The sequence below is a fragment of the Lepus europaeus genome, chromosome 3 (assembly GCF_033115175.1).
Source record: "Lepus europaeus isolate LE1 chromosome 3, mLepTim1.pri, whole genome shotgun sequence".
In the NCBI taxonomy this organism is placed as follows: domain Eukaryota; kingdom Metazoa; phylum Chordata; class Mammalia; order Lagomorpha; family Leporidae; genus Lepus; species Lepus europaeus.
This window is the reverse complement of record NC_084829.1, coordinates 122,870,943-122,889,338: the sequence shown is the minus strand read 5'-3', so window position 1 is coordinate 122,889,338 and position 18,396 is coordinate 122,870,943. Positions and strand designations below refer to the sequence as shown.

General features: G+C 40.6%; 1 protein-coding gene across 1 annotated transcript in view; it reads right to left on the bottom strand.

The window, feature by feature from the left end:
* NKAIN2 (sodium/potassium transporting ATPase interacting 2) overlaps window positions 1-4,540 on the bottom strand; it is a 1,221,663-nt gene extending 1,217,123 nt beyond the window's left edge. Inside the window, exon 1 of the mRNA XM_062187703.1 lies at window positions 4,353-4,540. Within this exon, the coding sequence (XP_062043687.1) occupies window positions 4,353-4,406 (54 nt within the window). The 5' untranslated portion in view covers window positions 4,407-4,540. The remainder of the gene's footprint in view (window positions 1-4,352) is intronic.
* Window positions 4,541-18,396: the final 13,856 nt, after the last annotated feature.

Genomic DNA, 18,396 nt, shown 5'->3' with positions numbered 1-18,396 from the left:
GCCAGAAAGGATTCTGGCACCCTGCACAGGGGATGCGGCCCATCCAAGCCTTTATTTGAAAAAGCAGGGGAACAGTCCAACACAACTTGGGTTGTGAAAGTGTTATGTGTATGAAAGAAAAGAAGTTGCCACATTCGCTGTGAACTAAGACGCAGAGTCCACACAGGAAGAAGTTAGCTTTTTGTATTTGTTTTTTTTAAACCATAGAGCAAAGCAGTGTTGAGTTAACGAAGAGTCAAGTACAAACATTCTTGTGACAACACTGGGGTACAAAAGTAGAAAATATTGTAAAGAAAGTCACAACTTTTCATTCTCCTAGCATATTTCTACATTATAAGTTTCAAAAGTATCCAATGGGAATTTTCATTCTTCGTGAATCAGATTGGTTAACAACCTTAAGATTTTCTGATAAATGGCATTTGAATCAAAAATATAAACTTCTCTTGGCAGGAGAGTTTGTGGCAGAGAAAGTTCTAAACTCGCCCCTCAAAGATCAAATTTGTCAATAAATCTCCCAGGAAAATAAAAAGATTCTACTTGTGCTTTTGAAGCTACTCTGTCAGTGCTTTACTTTCTAAAAACTAATCAAATAACAGAATTATAAACACTGCACACAATCACCATCGCTAAAATACTCCATGATTATAATAAATAATTTTTATTTAGTCCATCTCTACTCTCATAACCCTATGTTTTGAATAGACGTGTACCTTTGAAAAAGCTCAGTAATTGTGCAGGAGAGAGTAATGGATCAATCTTAATTAAGTTTCAAATGTGCTGCTTCACACAGCTGCACACACATGTGTACTAACCTAATTGTTAGTTGCACCTGCTCCAAGTTAGCGGTATTTCAAGGAGCACATGGTAATTCTGGCATTTTCAAGTGTTAATCTGTTGAATATAAATCCAGACTTTTGTTTCAATAGTTTGTGACACACATGCTTTGTATCACATGGGTGTCTGATGTACAAAATGTGGGCGGTTTTGAGTTCCCTTGCTTGAAAACAAAGCTGTCTTTTCAATCTAAAATAAGTTATGTTCTTCCATATTATAACTGAGAGATTCTATACCAAAAGATACCAGGGCAATTTTTCCAACATTTATAGAAAGTGCTCTATGATTCAACCAAACATTGGAGAAGAAACTGAACATTCTTTCGCAAGCTACTGAAAAGTTGTAAAACGAAGTTAAATTGTCCTCATCCTGTAGCACTACATCCACCACAGAAAATGCAGTGACGAATTCTTTTTCTATCTGAAATCTTCACTTTCTGAGCATTAGGGGCTACAATGATAAAAAGAAAATTACCTTCTTGCGATTATAAGCTTAAAATCTGGATTCTGCACATCCAGCAAATATGTTTCCAGGGATCACATGCTTTTTACAGAAATCAGTCTAAAATCTGAAGTGGGTGCAATCATATAGCTTATAAAGATTTTAATTTTTGATACATAGGGATGGACCCTTTTTATGAAATGAAAGTTTTGCATTCAATTCCTATGGTATCAAATTCAGATTCCTTGCTTTACAAACTTGTAACCTGATTTTCTAAAGAATATGTTTACCTATACTTGTCTACCACACAATAAATTAAATTCACATTTAATATGATTAAAACCAAAGATACAGAATCCTGGCCAGTAAATTTCTCTGAAGTATTGGCCTGTTCTGATTAGGTCTACACTCCCACAAAACCAAGAGACTTCCTCCTTTCCTGAGATTAGTTGCAAATTGAGGTAGATGTAAATACTCCTTTAGATTTAACTAAAGTACATAAACTCTACTTACAGGATTGAAGATTAATGTTCTTTGAATCTTAATAAAGTTCCCTTGTAAAGTTTCCTTTTAGAATATAACTGGTTTGAATTCATTTTAAAAATATAAGATCGTTCTGTACAGCTACAGAATACAGATGCTCAAGTACCATAGGAACACTCATACACATTTCAAAAGTACACAAAACTGGAGCAACTTTTATGGTAGCCCATGGTACATGAGCAATAACATAGTCTGGAAAGCTGGCTTACTTAGAAAACAATCTTCATTCACTGTAGCTCAAAGATACATAAAGGTTTCTTTCAAAAAAATGTATCAAGAGGAAAAGAAAAACATACATACACCCCCCCTATTGTTCCTAGGGCAGTACTTTACAACTATTAATTAGCTAAATAATTACTTTATTTAAAATCGCATACTGTATTTCTAAGAAGCAACAACTGCCAAGAATCTCTGGGGTTGTATGGTCATATCACCCTATCAAACCAAATGGGTTTCTTTGTCTTTTGTTTTTTGTTCTGCATCTGCATTAACATGGCTGCTAATTATATTAGCCTGGTGACACATAAACTCTGAATGGGAAAAAAATTCACATGATTCTTAGAGCATAAAGTACGCCTTAGCATTCCAATGGGTACATGCTTAGATTGAGCACTCCCTTGTTATAACCAATAAAGTCTGTTTTGTTGGAGAACTTAGCTATGATTCAGAATCTGTTCCATAAGTGATGTAGCACCTCCCCAATGCACCACTGCATGTATGCACGTGTACACATGTGCCTGCACACACACATACACACACATATGGAACACTTTATATTTATCCTGCTATTTTACATATTTTGCTGTCCTGTTAGTGTACTGATGGTTTTCTAAATTTTTTTATAAATTTGAAATTCTTAAGGAGTTTGTATTCATCACATAAAATGCCTTGTACATCAAATACTTACATATGCCATAATAAAGCCCCATTATTTTAAATGGTTAAAAGTTAAATTACATTTTTAAAATTGAAAAGAGCACGAGATGCTCTAATCACCCACTCATTTTCACAGTTTCATGCTTTCATACTGTGAATCAGCAAATGCATTCTTTTCATACATAAGAATATTTTGAAAATGTTTATACATTTTGGCATACTTGGCCTAATAGGTGGTTTAGCAAAGTGAATTTTTCCATTTTCCTGATTAGCTTTATCATGAAGAGTAAAAATCCCTTATCGCCAAACTTATATGAATCTGTACTACAGAAGAATAAACTAGTTTACACACCATTGAGGAAATGCTGCATTCTCAACATTTTACGTATACTTCCATCTTCTTTTTCTTACAACCATGTGCAAAAGTACATAATTCACAGATCAAAAATCATCAGACAACTTTTTTGGGAAAGAAAAACATGCAGAGATAATATTCAGCATAAAGCACTGTTTCAGCTAAATATTAAACAAAACAACAACAAACACTTGTGGGCTTCACAACCAACACTGAAGGGACTCTTCTGTCAGTTTCTGCTACAATCCTTGTTCTTTTGAACACTTTACTGATTGGACTCTCAAAAACCTCCTTCGTCTCATAGTCCTTTCCACTTTTATGAAACAATTGTTGGAAATATGGGTGACTTTTCAGATTAATTTATACTTTCCAAGGAAAACTACTTGATGACAAGAGTGGGCAAGTACCCTCTACCCCACATTAACCACTTAGGGTGCTATATTTTCACCTCTAAACTCTCTCCTCAGCCCCTCCTTCCACTGCCCTTAGGGAAGTGAAATTCAAAGACATGACGTTTTCCATTATTGGTTCCTTGCCTCTTTAAAACTGTGTACTCGTCACAAAGTCCATATAATTCCCCACCCGTGGGAACAGACAGCAGCTATTTCCGAAGCAGTAGCACATATAAGGTAAGTCAGAATATCTTCCCGGGGTTTCTAGGTAATAATTGTGATTGAAAGGTTGCTGATTCAAGCCCACGGTGATGCTGTTGCTGAGTGCCTCTAAGTATTTCTCTTCAATCTGCATACTTTGAAAACTCAGTAGCTTCCAGATCATACTGCTGTAATGACACTATTTGTCCTAAATGGTGTTTTAAAAAGAGTGTTATACTTATGAGGCACTAAATTCAAAGAAAAATAACACCTCTAAGTGAAGAAACGAAAAAATGCTGCAAAATCAGTACATACACAGGAAAAGTAAAAAACCCCATATGTCTCTGTTTAACACCTGTGTAGTAAATTATACGTGGCAATCACGTTGTTACATTAATAGAAATTCAAAGCATAAAAGACCAAGAGCTACATCTTGCTGTGCTCAAAGAAATTAAACACACAAGTTTAACCTGCACCTGCCAAGCAGTCTTGGGAGGGTTAGAAATGGGTGAGGGGGGCAAAAAGGTTCACGTCTTCTGTACCCCACAGTGCATCTCCTTGAAATAATTTTAGACAGAGGCTATATATCTGTCACCTTCTCTCTTTTATTTTTTCCTGCCATTCGAATCGAGAGCAGACCCTCTCCTGCACTCCCCTCCCCACTATCTCAAAGGCATATTACCGAATAAGAGGACCCAAGTGTCACTTACCAGTTGCATGCCACAGATAAAGATAAGCGTGCACCTGCCACTGCAATAACCCATGGTTTCCGAGACCCCTGCCACAGCCAGACTGTCCCACGTCGGCCACCGTCGAGCCCCCACTTTATCCAATCAGATCGCGGGGAAGGACAGGCAAACCTGCCGAGGGCTCGGGGGCTCCGGGCTGCCGCTGCCAGCGTCCTGGGAAGTGACAGGCATTAGGACCTGCTGGCGCGGCGGCGGCGGCGGCGGCGGCAGCTCCAGCCGCGCCCGCCACACATACCTCCACTCGCTCGGTGCACACGCCGCGCCGCCCGCGGAGACGCGCCCGGGGCCCGCAGGGGCAGCAGCGGCAGCCAGGCAGCGCCGCCGCGCCCTCGGGCATCGGGACCCCGGAGCTGCGCCCCCGCCGCCGCCCGCGCCGGCTCGCCGCCCGCCCCCGCCGCGCGCTAGTCCAGCGCTCGCCGCGCGCGCCGGCTCTGGGGGTGGCAGAAGCGTGCGCGGGGCGCTGCCCGCCTCCCTGCGCCGCCCGCGGCTCCGCTGCGCCCGGCGGGCGGGGGGCGGGGCGCGGGCCGGGCGGGGGGCGTCGGGGGGTCCTCGCCGCGGCCCTGCCCCTCCCCTCGCCCAGACGTGTGAATCCCCCTCCTCCTCCTCCAGCACATCCTTCCCCACCTGGCCGCCGCCGCCGCCGCCCTGCCTTGCCGAGGCGGCCACTTCTCCGGGAAGGCGCGCTCCGGGGCCAGGCGTGCGGGCGGCATGTCGGCGGCCGGTCCCGATGCCGCCGCGGAGCCCGGAGCGCAGTGCGCGCGGGCGAGCCGCCGAGTGCGCGGCGACTCTGTGCCTGGGGGAGCCGAGGAGGCGCAGGGAACGGCGAGTGCGGGCTGAGGAGGCCGGGGTGCGGCGGAGAGGGACGCGAGAGGCCGCGGAAGCGCCGCCCGCCCGGCGCGCGGCCCGGGAGGAGCCGGGGCTTGGGGAGTTTCAGAGCAGACCCCGCTTGGGGGCAGGGGCCCAGAGTGGCTGCCGGAGTTGGGAAAACGGGGGAACTGCAGAGGATAGGGGAGCAATGAGTGGCTGCTTTGCGTCAGGATAGTATTCACTGTCACTCTGAGACAATTACCTCAGCCCCACAGAGCGTCCGGCCCGGGTTGCAGGTGCCCGGCGGTGACGCTGGAGCACCGGCTCCGAGCGGCGCTGGCCGGGAGCTGTGCGGCGGCTGCGGGCCCTGGCGAAGGCACGCCTCGGAGCCCGCTGCTGCCACCTGCCGGCGGAACGCTGAAGGGCGAAACGGGACGGCCCTGGTGACCGCCCTGGGGCAAGGGTGTTCAGGATCCAGGGGCCCAATTTTCTTTGTAGCCTCTGGCAGCTTGGTGAAAGCGTTTCTAACTTGGTCCGGAAGTGAAGATGTGGGTCATGGGGGGTGAAATGCGTTTGATAGGAAAAAGGCTTAGGGAGTTAAATAGCGAGCACCGCCCAGCTACCCTCTCAGAGTAAGTGATGCAAACCAGGCCAATGGGAAAATGGCATTTGTATAGGCTAAGGTTGTGCTTGGAACCACAAATAAGGATTCCAAGTGATTGCAGTCTTTGAACAAATATTATGACAGATCGAAATGACTAAATAGAAAGAAATTGAATACAGTGTAGAGGCTCTTCCCCAGCAGCCTGGGACTGAATTTTCAGAAACGATTTGTCAATCCTAGAAAGCAGAAAAAGGATTTGATTTGCTAGATTTATGAATGTAGATATTTTATGACTATAATGAGAACGTCTGCTTTTGATCGTCCCATTTGTAAATGGCCTTTTCTTCCGAAAAGTGTCGAGACTCCGTGTAATTCCAAAAGCCCCAGGACAAAGCCTGCCAGGGCACAGATGCTCCACAACACTTGGGGAGATTGAGGCCAGAGGCAAATGTTTCTGGTATTTATTATTCTGTCTTTACACACCATGAACTGCCAGGAGCCCCAGGGTTTGCAGGTATCTTGAATTTCCAAACAAAAAGGAAGATGTGATCAGAATTAGACCACGGGAGTAAGCATAATGGGATGACTGTAGTTCAGGATAACCTGTGGTGTATTTTGTGAGCAAGTCAAAGAAGGGAGTTCCAGGGTTCGCAACAGGGTGGTGTAGAGGAGGTTGTTCAGCACACGTTGTACACACATATTGAAGTGACCCATAAACATGTCCAATCCTTAATAAATACTTCTTTAAGAAATAAATAAAATTGTGCGTCCTACAGATTCCTTCATAATAGAATTAGTTTGCTACCTTGAAGAGAATAGAGAAATGAAAGAACAAGTTGGGCTTAGAATAGAGAAATGAGGGAGCAAGTCTTAGATCGCTTGCTGACAATAGCAATATTACATGAATACTTAGCAAACCATTTCAACCATTAGATAACAACTTAAGAAAACATTTACCAGAAGGTCCAATGCCTTCTATAAATTTTAAGAATCATGTATTTGAAAACACCTCTTAAGTATCTAACATGGTGTAGTTTGTTTAACCAGTAAACTTAAGCACAACCATATAAAATGTTTTCATTTCTCTATTCTCTTCAATGTAGGAAACTAATTCTATTATGAAGGAATCTGTAGGACGCACAATTTAATCTTTAGACCTTATAAAAGAGATGGCTAACATTTTTCTGTAATAGCATAGCCAAAATAAGAACTTAAATAATAATCTCACAGCTAGATTCACTTCGCCATCAGCAAAGTATACAGTAAGTAGAAAAAACCTCCCTTTCAGACCAAAGGGAAAGAAAGTTTTAAAGTGAGAATATAATTTTCCTCATGGGCATTGTCTACCTTAGAAAAACTACTACAGAACATGCCTGTGACTATAGACTTGTCGTTCAGGCCACCGAAGATTAGAGATGGGACACGGGCACTCCCTTGACTTGCATCCTCTGGTCTGCTTTAACACAAACCAGGAGGAAAAGAAAGCTAGGCATCAGAAGCAATGGGTGGCAGGCTTATTAATGGCTGATCTTTACAGTGATCTGCCCTCAAGGAGACCCAACAGGCCAGTCCACTGCAGTGGCTTTCAATGTGGTAAGCCTGGGCTTCAGCAGAAGTCAGCTTGTGAAGAGCCCTGGCAGCTCTGCCAAGAGTTGGATCACTGGAAATGGACCTGCCCTGGAGTCGAAGGATGCCCAGGTCAGAGCCACAGATCTTATTGGCTCTAAGCTGAAAAGCCCTTCACTCAGCCCAACTTCCAAAGTGACCACTGCAGCTGAGGGGATGGTCAAGTAGGGTCAGCAACATTGCAGGCAGAACTGTAAATTTCTTGTTAGAGATGCCCCCTGCCTTTACCTGGCCAGCTCTCCTCCCAGGCCAGCCAAGTAATGAAAGTCAACAGAGTGCCTTCTCCTAAGAGGTTCAAACCTCCCTTAGGATGTACCCCATGTGAAGAGATAGATAGGTCTGGGCCTCTTAACTTACAAGGCCTAAAGCCCACCAGATTATTATCAAGCCCCTTCTATCAGGTTCTATTTGCCTCTCAATCAGAAAACTTAATTGTAGCTTAGACAGCACCTTTCTTAGCTCCTCTAATAATGACTCTGTCCTTTGTTCTAGACCCTGTCTAGCGCACTTGGGCCTCATTCCTTTGTAATCATAACCTCTACTCTACCACCAATGGCTCTACTCCCAACCTGTGTGTACTGATGGTCCTCTTCCCCACTTAATGCTGTATAATTGTTCAAACCTGGTAAATGCCACTCTTAGGATCATTGGTTACTATCCTCACTCTGTCTTTCATGACCATGTCTAAATATGATCAGAGTCGGCAAACTTGGAAGGCTTTCATAGCCTTGGCAACTCATGACAACAGCCTAGGGTGGTTACTGGCGCCATAAACTAGAGTGTCAATTTGTTGGGTCAACAACAGGAGCCACTGTGCACTTGCTCCTCATGTGGGATCTCTGTCCTTAATGTGCTGTACATTTTGATTTAATGCTATAACTAGTACTCAAACATATGTTTCACTTTGTGTTTCTATGTGGGTGCAAACTGTTGAAATCTTTATACTAAATTGATCTTCTGTATATAAAGAGAATTGAAAATGAATCTTGATTTGAATGGAAGGGGAGAGGGAGTGGGAGAGGGGAGGGTTGTGGGTGGCATGGAAGTTGTGGGAGGGGGAAGCCATTGTAATCCATAAGCTGTGCACTGAAAATTTATATTCATTAAATAAAAGTTAAAAAAAAGAAATAAATAAAATTAAAAGATGAATTGTTTCAAAGGCCACTGAGTCTAAATTTGCGTTCCTGAGAAAATGGAGATGTAAGTTAATGTGCCTGCTGCCATATCATAAAAAGCATTATCTTCAAGTTTATCATAGCAGCAATGCACTCATATGGATTCATCCACAATGCCACAGTGGTTTCTCTGACCAGCAGCAGCCTTAGTCTTTTGGCTGTGCAGGGGAAAGGAACGCTTAATGCTATACAGAGCTGACTGTGAGTGCACCCATCATAGTCCTTGGGTTGTGTCCTTTCAGTAGCTGTACACCTCCTTTCTGGAAGCATTCGGGTCTGTTTACTTTCTTTTTTTTTTTATTATTTTTGACAGGCAGAGTGGACAGTGAGAGAGAGAGACAGAGAAAAAGGTCTTCCTTTTGCCGTTGGTTCACCCTCCAATGGCCGCCGCGGTAGGTGCGCTGTGGGGTCTGTTTACTTTCTAACCACAGCAGGTGCTTGGGGGAGAGCGAACTTCAAGCCCATCAAGGAAACTTCACCCAATCATGAATGGGAGTAGGTGGGTAAATGCTCCAGCTTCTTCAATCCACAGATGGGCGACACCAAAACCTGCTCTAATATGTAACATTAATGTCCAAACCAAGATCGAGCCTTGTTTACCCAGAGTGGTAACCTGCTCATTCAATTTTGTGAGTTGTCCTCTCAGTTTCATAAAAGAATAGGTGTGTAATGACCTTGAGAAGTACTCTAAAGTAGGATGCCAAGGTGAGCCAGATGGAGGCTTGGAATGTATGACACTCCCTGCAGAAACAAGACAAGCTTCTAAGTTGCCTGCCTTCCTTTTCCTGCCTCATTTCCATATTCTACTAGTGCTTCCTATGACGTAAGCCAGTTCACTCAAATTCTTGTGTCAAGGCTGGCCAGATGAGAAACCCATCAAAACAATCTCCAAGGGCATTCACTCCTGATCTGACATCATTGACATAGTAGTTTCATAAGAGGGAAACACAAACATTATCCAGTGCTGAGTATTTACTGTGTGCACCTGCGGTCCAATGTGGTAAACCTATATCATCCTATTCATTAAGGAATCTTGGGAGTTGGCACAATGCTCATTTTAAAGATAGAGAAACAAAGAGTTAGTGACAGAAAATATCAATCACAGGAACACATGTTCTCGGTGGCAGGATTAGTTTAAAGACACAACTGTGGGACACTGAAATTCACTTTCCAAACCAGTATTGTAGTCGCGCTGACATTCTGTTCCACTTCCCTATCATTCTTTTGGAGTTCAATACAGAGTGATGACAAAAATATTTAGAAGAATGATCACATATTTGTATCTGTGAACCCATATCCTTTAGATAAAGTATAGGTAATGCCTGACTTATGAAATGTACTCTAGTTAAGGATACAGTTCCATTCCCCACTGGGGGCTCTGTCCTTTCTTTTCCACTGGCTATAATCCCTGCAACTGAGTAAATCAGTGGAAAAGACCAAAGACAGAATTCTGGCCATTCCATAGAAATACATGAAGGAGAGAGAAGTCTGAAATTGCGACATCAATTATATTTTCATTTAGAAAGAAGGTCATAAAGTATTTAGCTATATAAGGCACTAAGGGCTTTCATTGACTACTCTGGTGACATAACTATTGTTAATTAACTTGTTTCTGTAGGGAGAATGTGTTATATATTCCACACCTCCATCTGGCTCACCTTGGCATCCTGCTTTAAAGTACTTCTCAAGGTTGTTTCACACCTATTATCTCATTTATCTCTCAGAATAACTCATAAAATGCAGTGGGTACACAGCCACTAAGCAAGTTGCAATCTGCTCAGCATTCAGTCACTTCAGCTGGAGCAAAAGCTCAAACCTGGATTTGCAACTCCACGGAGCACTTTCACTCTGACATTCACTCAGACTCCACTCATTATAGTTTAAAATACAATGGCAACAATTCTCTGTACAATCACAAACCAACAGACTAAAGTCACTGAATGTGCCACACAACAGGCTACATTTTTTTCTTGTGTGGATAATAATAGAACCAGGAAAATAATATATTTTTTAAATATTTGTAGCAAATAAAAAGAAAATAATCTCTCATAATCCTTCTTCCCAGAGATAATCTGTTTTTTTATACAAACCATTTTAATAAAAATAGGATTATATCATGCATAACATATTTTAACCTCCTTTATTTTTTCACTTTTAAATAAAGAACATATATCTGGGTCATTAACCATTAAGCTCATGGACTCAGCAGCCATAGAGGTTGGATTCATAATCCAAGCTCTGCCATTTACCAACTATGTAATCTTAAGCAAGTCACTGAGATCTCCTCTTAGTTTCTTTAACTACAAAATGGGAAAATAATAATAAACAAAGATCATAGGAACCTTGGGAGGATTAAATAAACATCAGTATATGCAAAGTTTTTGAACAGTACCTAGCATACAGTTTATTCCTTAAATTTTAGTTTTCATTATTTTTCATAGGAAATTCCAACTATCCCAATTATATAATTCATTTCTTTTACACAAGTATAGCTCTTGTTCCTGGCACAATAATAGCCTCCCTAAATTTGTCATTATCATGTTTCCTAAAGCCTATGAATCTGTTGTCCCATATGGTAAAGGAGACTTTACAGAACTGAATAAGAACCCTAAAACTGGGAGAGTGTTCCAGGTATTTCATGGTGGGCAACTATATATACAAGAGCCAGCCCTTGAACACAAAGAAATTTTTCAGGCTGTAGGAGAGGGCTGGCAGGGGAAGATAGCTAGAAGTTATAGATGGAGGAAGAATACCATGACTTAAGAAATGTAGGGGTTCTCTTATAAGCTAGAAACTAGGGAAGGAAATCCATTTCCTCTGTGATTTTCAGAAAGAATGTATTCATACTGATAGCTTGACATTAACCTGTTGGCACCCATTCAGAACAGACACCTTACTTTAAGCCACTGGATCCATGGTAATTTGTTATAGCAGCTGTAGAAAGCCAATACAGTTTACATCTAATGTTTCAATTTGACAATTATTATAATTGTGTCTTCTTTTTGTTAAGATATTCAGAAATACAAATACAGTCTAATATAACTACATTTGTTTAATAATACCTAATTCGTCAGGCTGTGTCTGCTTTTGTTACATTGTGATTATTTTCTTATGGGTAATCTTCAGAAGTGGACCTATAAGCCAAAGAAATGAGCAAAATTAAAACGCTTTACTCCATAACACCGAATTTCCTCTGAGGGGCAATCTCCAATTTTATACCTGTAGAGAATGTGCTTATCGTATTCTCCCTTCCTTTACCAGTAATAGATATTGACCACTTTTTTAAAAAATTTCCCTTTTCCATTTTAATTTTTATCTACAATGTTTGATTACATAATAATTACATAACAAATAAATATGCTAAAATGGACTATGGCCTATGAATATATTACATTGATTCTCGCATTTCTATGATGATGTCTCATAAGTTCAACTCCATTTCTTAACACAATCATCTAATGGCAGATTCTGTAGTATAGAATCATAGCAATAAAAATCCATTTATCATTTGACCAAACTGCTGGCCTTCAGAAAAAAACTTTGCAAATATATTAAACCAAGGTGACACATCTGTTGTTGATTTTAGCTCTTATTTTTACTCTTGTGGAACACTGGTCTTTCTAATTCTAACTTGTTGAATATTATGTTTAGTGGTGTATGAAGCCTGTGATTATAGAGTAGATTGAAATGACGTTTTTGCAAAATTCAAAAAAAAAAAAAAAGACCGAAAGGAAGCGAGGATGGGGATTGGGAGGGGAGGAAGGAAAATATGGCTATCTTCTTAGAATTGTACATATGAACTATATACAGTCTGTTCTTTTTATTAATACAATTTTAAGAAAAAGAAAAGGATAAGAACTATATGATCATTGCCTGGCTAATTTTTTGTGTTAAGTATCATTTGGGCTACATCCTTCTAACTTAAATGATTTTAACTTGCAAGTCATGTAATATGCAGTGGAGTGCCATGAATACACTGAGTCTCAGGACTTCATTGCTAATGATTATTTTTATACATTAATTTGGACATTTTAAATATTTAAAGCATTTAATAAGGATATTCTAAATCTTTCAGTACAATTATTTTACTAATGTAAGAACCTTAATTATAATGTTATTGTACTAGATTGTCAAAGACATGAAATTTTAGGAATAAAAACATTTGTCAGAGATTAGAAAAGTCATACTTTTTTTTGACAGGCAGAGTGGACAGTAGAGGGAGACAGAGAGAAAGGTCTTCCTTTTTTGCCGTTGGTTCACCCTCCAATGGCCGCCGCGGTAGGCGTGCTGCGGCCAACGCACCGCGCTGATCCGATGGCAGGAGCCAGGTGCTTCTCCTGGTCTCCCATGGGGTGCAGGGCCCAAGAACTTGGGCCATCCTCCACTGCACTCCCTGACCACAGCAGAGAACTGGCCTGGAAGAGGGGCAACCGGGACAGGATCGGTGCCCCGACCGGGACTAGAACCCGGTGTGCCGGCGCCGCAAGGTGGAGGATTAGCCTACTGAGCGCCGGCCAGGAAGACCTTTCTCTCTGTCTCTCTCTCTCTTAGTGGTGGCCATTTAGGGAGTGAGCCAACGGAAGGAAGACCTTTCTCTCTGTCTCTCTCTCTTACTGCCTATAACTCTATCTGTCAAATAAAAAATAATAATAAAATTTAAAAAAAAAACAGTATAACTAGTACTCAAACAGTACTTTAGACTTTGTGTTTCTGTGTGGGTGCAAACTGCTGAAATCTTTACTTAGTATATACTAAATTGATCTTCTTTACATAAAGATAATTGAAAATGAATCTTGATGTGAATTGGATGGGAGAATGAGCAGGTGATGAGAGGGTTATGGGTGGGAGGAAGGTTATGGGGGGGAAAGCCACTGTAATCCAAAAGCTATACTTTGGAAATTTATATTTATTAAATAAAAGTTTAAAAAAAATACAAAAAAGAAAGATATCTGGATTGTTGGGAATATTCTGGCTGTTTGGGGGAACCAGTTAAGTTCAATGTAAAAATACTAATAAACCAGGCTGAGCATTTTGTAAAAAAAAAAAAAAAAAAGAATTTGATTTGGGTTTTATATACTATGGAAAAAGCAAGTATAGAGAATATATTCTGTCCATCTACATAGTTTCACATACTCAAGAGAAAAAAATTGAGGCTTATTTACCACAATTATGAGATGAAGAATAGAACAGTTAAACTATTCAATAGAATGTGACTAAATAAGTGATTAGTTTTTAGTGAAGCAATAGTAATATATACTCTGTAATTTTTCTGTATAACTAAGATTTATTATACAGCTTGAAAGAATTTTTCCAGATAATGCAGTTACTATAATTTTTTATTTGCTGTTCTTTTCCCAGTTTATCCTTCTACAACCCTAATAAACACCAATTTAATAGAATATTAGAAAGTGACAAAGAAAAATGTTAGAAAGGTAAATGTAGTATACTTACTTATAATAGGATTAATTCAAAATCCTTACACAGTGGTCTGTTTTGAGCTTCTGGAGGGAAGAAATATAAATCTCCAAACACAATTGTGTCTTTGTAGTTAAGATGTTCAGAAATATAAATACAGACTTCTAATCAAATATTTGTTTTTTTCTTTTTGAAGCAATGGGATGCATTCTTTAGGGACATACTGAATTTAAATCGTCCTTTTTAACCCTGCAGATGGATAAAGAAGGCAGCATTTTCATTTAACTTGCTGCTGCTATAAGCTTCAGTAGAGCACCATAACAGCTTTTGAGGTGTCTTCAGGCTCCAGAGCCCATCGGGGGCCTGACCCATAAAGACAAAATGATTCTGATGCTTCTAGATGGCTTTGCCTAGACATTGGGTGATAAATTTGAATGTTCTCTAGATACCTCCAAATAATGGTTTTGGGAATGAGATGTGGCCCAAGATCCCCTTCCCAAAGTATTTTTGGCATCTCATGCTGGTGTTTTTTTTTTTTTTTTTTAATAAAACTACATGTGCACTAAGTTCAAAATTTCTGGTAGTCCTGTTGAACCCAACCAATAACCATCTCTCTGGCCACTATGAGTCCCCAGTCAGAATTGTAGTCTTGTGAAAACATGTGTCCACAGGGACACAGGACATTTCAAAATGTTGTCCATAATGAGTTCTGACTCCAGAGGAAACTGGAGAATTCTGCCCAGGACTTCACTGTGTACAGCTGCAACCTCACCATTTTTTTTTTTAACTTTTATTTAGTAAATATAAATTTCCAAAGTACAGTTTATGGATTACAATGGCTTCCCCCTGCCCATAACTTCCCTCCCACTCGCACCCCTCCCATCTCCTGATCCCTCTCTCATTCCCTTCACATCAAGATTCATTTTCAATTATCTTTATATACAGAAGATCGATTTAATATATATTAAGTAAAGATTTCATCAGTTTGCACCCACACAGAAACAAAAAGTGTAAAATACTGTTTCAGTACTAGTTATAGCATTACTTCACATTGGACAACACATTAAGGACAGATCCCACATGAGGAGTAAGTACACATTGACTCCTGTTGTTGACTTAACAATTTGACACTCTTGTTTATGGTGTCAGTAATCTCCCTAGGCTCTAGTCATGAGTTGCCAAGGCTATGGAAGCCTTTTGAGTTCGCCAACGTCAATCTTATTTAGATATGGTCATAGTCAAAGTGGAAGTTGTGGAAGTTCTCTCCTCCCTTCAGAGAAAGGTACCTCCTTCTTTGATTGCCCCTTTCTTTCCACTGGGATCTCATTCACAGAGATATTTCATTTAGGTTTTTTTTTTTTCTTTTTTGCTGGAGTGTCTTGGCTTTTCTTGCGTAAAATACTGTCATGGGCTCTTCAGCCAGATCCAAATGCCTTAAGGGCTGACTCTGAGGCCAGAGTGCTATTTAGGACATCTGCCATTCTATGAGTCTGCTGTGAATCCCACTTCCCATGTTGGATCGTTCTCTCCCTTTTTGATTCTATCAGTTAGTATTAGGAAACACTAGTCTTGTTTGTGTGATCCCCTTGACTCTTAGACCTATCAGTGTAATCAATTGTGAACTGAAATTGATCACTTGGACTAGTGAGATGGCATTGGTACATGCCACCTTGATGGGATTGTATTGGAATCCCCTGGCTCATTTCTAACTCCACCATTCGGGGCAAGTACGATTGAGCATGTCTCAAATTGTACATCTCTTCCCTCTCTTATTCCCACTCTTATATTTAACAGGGATCACTTTTCAGTTAAATTTAAATACCTAACAATAATTGTGTATTAATTACAGAGTTCAACCAATAGTACTAGAACAAAAAAGAAACTAAAATGGATAAAGTATTACATTGTACATCAAGAGTCAGGACAAGAGCTGATCAAGTCAATGTTTCTCATAGTGTCCATTTCACTTCAACAGGTTTCCCCTTTGGTGCTCAGTTAGTTGTTGCCGATCAGGGAGAATATATGATATTTGTCCCTTTGGGACTGGCTTAATTCACTCAGCATAATGTTTTCCAGATTCCTCCATCTTGTTGCAAATGACCAGGTTTCATTGTTTCTTACTGCTATGTAGTATTCTATGGAGTACATGTCCCATAATTTCTTTATCCAGTCTACTGTTGATGGGCATTTGGGTTGGTTCCAGGTCTTAGCTATTGTGAATTGAGCTGCAATAAACATTAATGTGCAGACAGCTTTTTTGTTTGCCAATTTAATTTCCTTTGGGTAAATTCCAAGGAGTGGGATGGCTGGGTTGTATGGTAGGGTTATGTTCAGGTTTCTGAGGAATCTCCAGACTGACTTCCATAGTGGCTTAACCAGTTTGCATTCCCACCAACAGTGGGTTAGTGTCCCTTTTTCCCCACATCCTCTCCAGCATCTGTTGTTGGTAGATTTCTGAATGTGAGCCATTCTCACCGGGGTGAGGTGAAACCTCATTGTGGTTTTGATTTGCATTTCCCTGATTGCTAGTGATCTTGAACATTTTTTTCATGTGTCTGTTGGCCATCTGGATTTCCTCTTTCGAAAAATGTCTATTGAGGTCCTTGGCCCATCTCTTAAGTGGGTTGTTTTGTTTTGTTTTTTGATGTTGTGGAGTTTCTTGATTTCTTTGTAGATTCTGGTTATCACCCCTTTATCTGTTGCATAGTTTGCAAATATTTTTTCCCATTCTGTTGGTTGCCTCTTCACTTTCCTGACTTTTTTTTTTTTTTTGAAGTACAGAAACTTCTCAATTTGATGCAATCCCAAATGTTAATTTTGGTTTTGACTGCCTGTGCTTCTGGGTTCTTTTCCAAGAAGTCTTTGCTGGTACCTATATCTTGCAGGGTTTCTCCAGTGTTCTCTAATAGTTTGATGGTGTCGGGTCGTAGATTTAGGTCTTTAATCCATGTTGAGTGGATTTTTGTGTAAGGTGAAAGGTTGGGGTCTTGCTTCATGCTTCTGCACGTGGAAATCCAGTTTTCCCAGCACCATTTATTGAATAGATTGTCCTTACTTTTGGATCCTTGATCAAATATAAGTTGGCTGTAGATATTTGGATTGATTTCTGGTGTTTCAATTCTGTTCCATTGGTCTATCCATCTGTTTCTGTACCAGTACCATGCTGTTTTGATAACAACTGCCCTGTAGTATGTCCTGAAATCTGGTATTGTGATGCCTCTGGCTTTGTTTTTTGTTGTACAAGATTGCTTTAGCTATTCAAGCTCTCCTGTGTCTCCATATGAATTTCAGTATCATTGTTTCCAGATCTGTGAAGAATGTCTTCAGTATTTTGATTGGTATCACATTGAATATATAAATTGCTTTAGGGAGAATGGACATTTTGAAGATATTGATTCTTCCAATCCATGAGCATGGAAGATTTTTCCATATTTTGGCAACCTCACCAATTTTACTGTGACATTGCCACCACCTTTTGGGACTTAGGTTTGGAAAATGGGGCAAAACCATTCTCCTTCAGACTATGCCCTCAAACTGCATCCATCATGCAAGATTGCTTCCCAAGCAGACTGGGAGAGAAGAAACCACAAATCAGCTTCCCTCATCATCTGCTACTCATACTTCTGCTAGCTTCACCCAGTGGCTGACAGTGGTGAGAGTCTGTCTCTTCTCTTCTACCAATCTTCGTACCATTTCCAATTTCCTATAATAGGGGGAAATAATAGAAGATGGAGCACAGGAAGAGAGCAGCCAAGAGAAAGGGAATAGAAAGGTCATAGTTGATAACAGGTGCAAGTTCAATGAAGCACAAATACTACCTTTAGGTGCTAACATTGAGAAGATGAAGAGAGGGTATAAAAATTACCACAACAAAAGGAAGACTTATTAGTAATTGTGAGTCAATATAAGAGAGGGCTGAAGGCCATGGCAATTCTGAGGACGTGAAGAATATTTAAGCTGGCTCAAATGTGACCTTTAGAAAAGCTAAAATCCAGGCTCAGCAAGTAAGTAAGCTTAGCTGCAACACAGATTTAGAAGAAAGAGAGGGCAAAGATGTTCAAATCACTGGTCAGAACCTCAGGTTGAAAGGTTTTGACTTGCATTGCATAGGCAAAAAAAATTTCTTAAACGGTTGTTGAGAAGGGTAGTGACTAGAACTATGCCAGAGAAAAGAGTCATCTAGCAAGCACACATAAAATGTATTGGCAAAGTGGGACTAGCAGCATAGGAAGCCACCAAAAACAGACAAATCATTGCTACATGTTGTGCATTAAAGATAAGGCATCTAGAAGGTTATATTTAACCTAAAATATCAGATATACATTTTCTCATTTTTTCTTCAAGCCTTTGCCAATGTAAATGCATGTGATGGGTCTGG